This window comes from Onychomys torridus, unplaced genomic scaffold (assembly GCF_903995425.1).
Source record: "Onychomys torridus unplaced genomic scaffold, mOncTor1.1, whole genome shotgun sequence".
Lineage (NCBI taxonomy): Eukaryota > Metazoa > Chordata > Mammalia > Rodentia > Cricetidae > Onychomys > Onychomys torridus.
The window spans coordinates 46,782-48,799 of record NW_023412278.1 but is presented as its reverse complement, the minus strand read 5'-3'; the positions used below and the strand labels follow the sequence as shown (position 1 = coordinate 48,799).

Genomic DNA, 2,018 nt, shown 5'->3' with positions numbered 1-2,018 from the left:
CTCCAATTTCCATCCTAGCACTCATCTAGACCACTCTCCCATCCACCCGTGATGGCTATCCTATTACACCTTCACAGTGAGATAGTCAAGTGCCACCTTGAGCCCTCCTTGTTAATTAGCTTCTCTGCGCCAATGGATTGTAGCATGGTTATTCTTTATTTTAAGGTTAATATTCATTTGTAAGTGAGTACATATGATTTTTGTCTTCCCATTTTTGTGTTATGTCACTCAAGATGTTCTTTTCTAGTTCCAACCATCTGCCAGCAAATTTCTTTTACTCTATGAAATGAACTTTATTCTGTGGACACAAAGGATGGAATATCTTCATGTGAAATGGAGCAGGTTTGGGGCTAGTAAGATTGCCCAGTGGCTAAGTAAGTTTGCCACCAAACTTAATGTGAATTTGAACCCAATGATTCAGAAGGTAAAACAGGAAAATAACTCAGACAAGCAGTCCTCTTACCTCCATACCACTTGTTCTGCAAGGCTATTTGTGATATTCACAAACAGAAAGACAGTAGATGCCCACTACCCATTGTAGAGAATCGCCTTGCTACTCCGTGAAAAGGGCACACACTGTCCCCAGAGCCAACAATAACAAAAGTCCAGATCTGCCCTCATTAGACCTGAGCACCTAAGGGTCTCCAAACAGAACTGTGGTTACTTTTCGTTGTTTTGGTGCAGCTACCTTACAAACCTTCTTTCACTAGGTATTTGTCCTGTTTGTTTTCAACATGCATTTCACCATTACCTTTGCCTGCAACTGCTTTTTGGAAATATCTGAACACATGATCATGGCCTTCAGAGTTTAGGATGTGAAATCATTCAAAGAAAGGGACACTTTAGACAGATAGAGGAGGAAGTAATTTAGACACATCCAGAGAATCAAGTTGATGCTTTATTTAGAATGAATTGATGATTGTGGGAGTTCTGTGTATGAATAGCAGATTTGTTCTAGGCACCTTCTGACAGATGTTTCAAATGCAGGAGCCCTCACTTGAGACCTCTTGTTCGGCCACTATGTAAGCATGCTGGATCTTCACCTGACTCTGTAGTTTCAAAGAGCTTATCTCAGAGAAAAGGAAGATCACACCAAAGAGTGATATGGTTGCTGTCAGTACTGCTGTTGGGAAGACAGCAGTATACTGTTTGTTTATCAATGCTTCTTTCCTAACAGGAAAGTCAGGTGGAAAGTCAAGAGTGGTTTGTCCATAATGATCTGCGAAGTGGTTCCAGCTCACGGAAACCAATGTGAAGAGGCTGCTAACACAGAAAATGAAGACACAGACCCTGTAGCAATACATCTCCATCTCCACGAATGGGTCTTCCATGCAGCTGATCTTAATGGCAGCTGCACCAAAAATCAGAACTACAAGCTTCATCAGAATGGCCCACACTATCATGGTCTGTGCATACTGAAATTCAGGTGAAATTGTCCAGGTGGAATTGATAGGAGTGTGCACCAGCATCTTTGTTACAGTCCCTGAGACATTAAACTCTTGAGGGTAGTAAGCTTCCCACAGTCCAAAGGACACAAATTGCACAACCTTGTGGTTGAATTCCCACAGGCGCCAGCTGTGGCTGCTTGCAATTACAATTTCAAACACCAAGGCTGATAGGCCACAAAGGAGGCCACTCAGCTTGAAGATACACTCCATTGCATTGGCAAATCTGAAGATGAGATTGAACAAGTATATAGTAAAGCAAGGAACACAAGGGAAGTTGGGAATACAAAATGAGTCATGGTTTACAGGGTACTACACTCTCATACCTTGTCCCTGTTGTCACATAGTTGTATTTAAGTAGTCTATCTATGTATTGGGGTTCAACATACTACAGATAAGGATGAAAAGCCCTAAACTCCATAACTATAGCAGAGGTTCCTTCCATAGGAGGTTTTGGTTAGCAATTTCATTCTATCTTTCAAAGTCTACTCTAACAAATGTGTGCATTTGTTACTAAGAAGTTTTTCTTGTTTCACACATCAATTCATTTAAAACTATGAATTAAACGGAAAA

At 41.0% G+C, this 2,018-nt stretch overlaps 1 protein-coding gene across 1 annotated transcript; it reads right to left on the bottom strand.

The window, feature by feature from the left end:
• Positions 1-997: 997 nt before the first annotated feature.
• LOC118575586 lies at positions 998-1,757 on the bottom strand (the record flags this gene model as incomplete). Its single annotated transcript, XM_036176070.1, has 1 exon — positions 998-1,757. A coding segment is annotated over one exon (760 nt), but the record flags the coding sequence as incomplete, so codon positions are not given.
• Between the last annotated feature and the right edge of the window lie 261 nt (positions 1,758-2,018).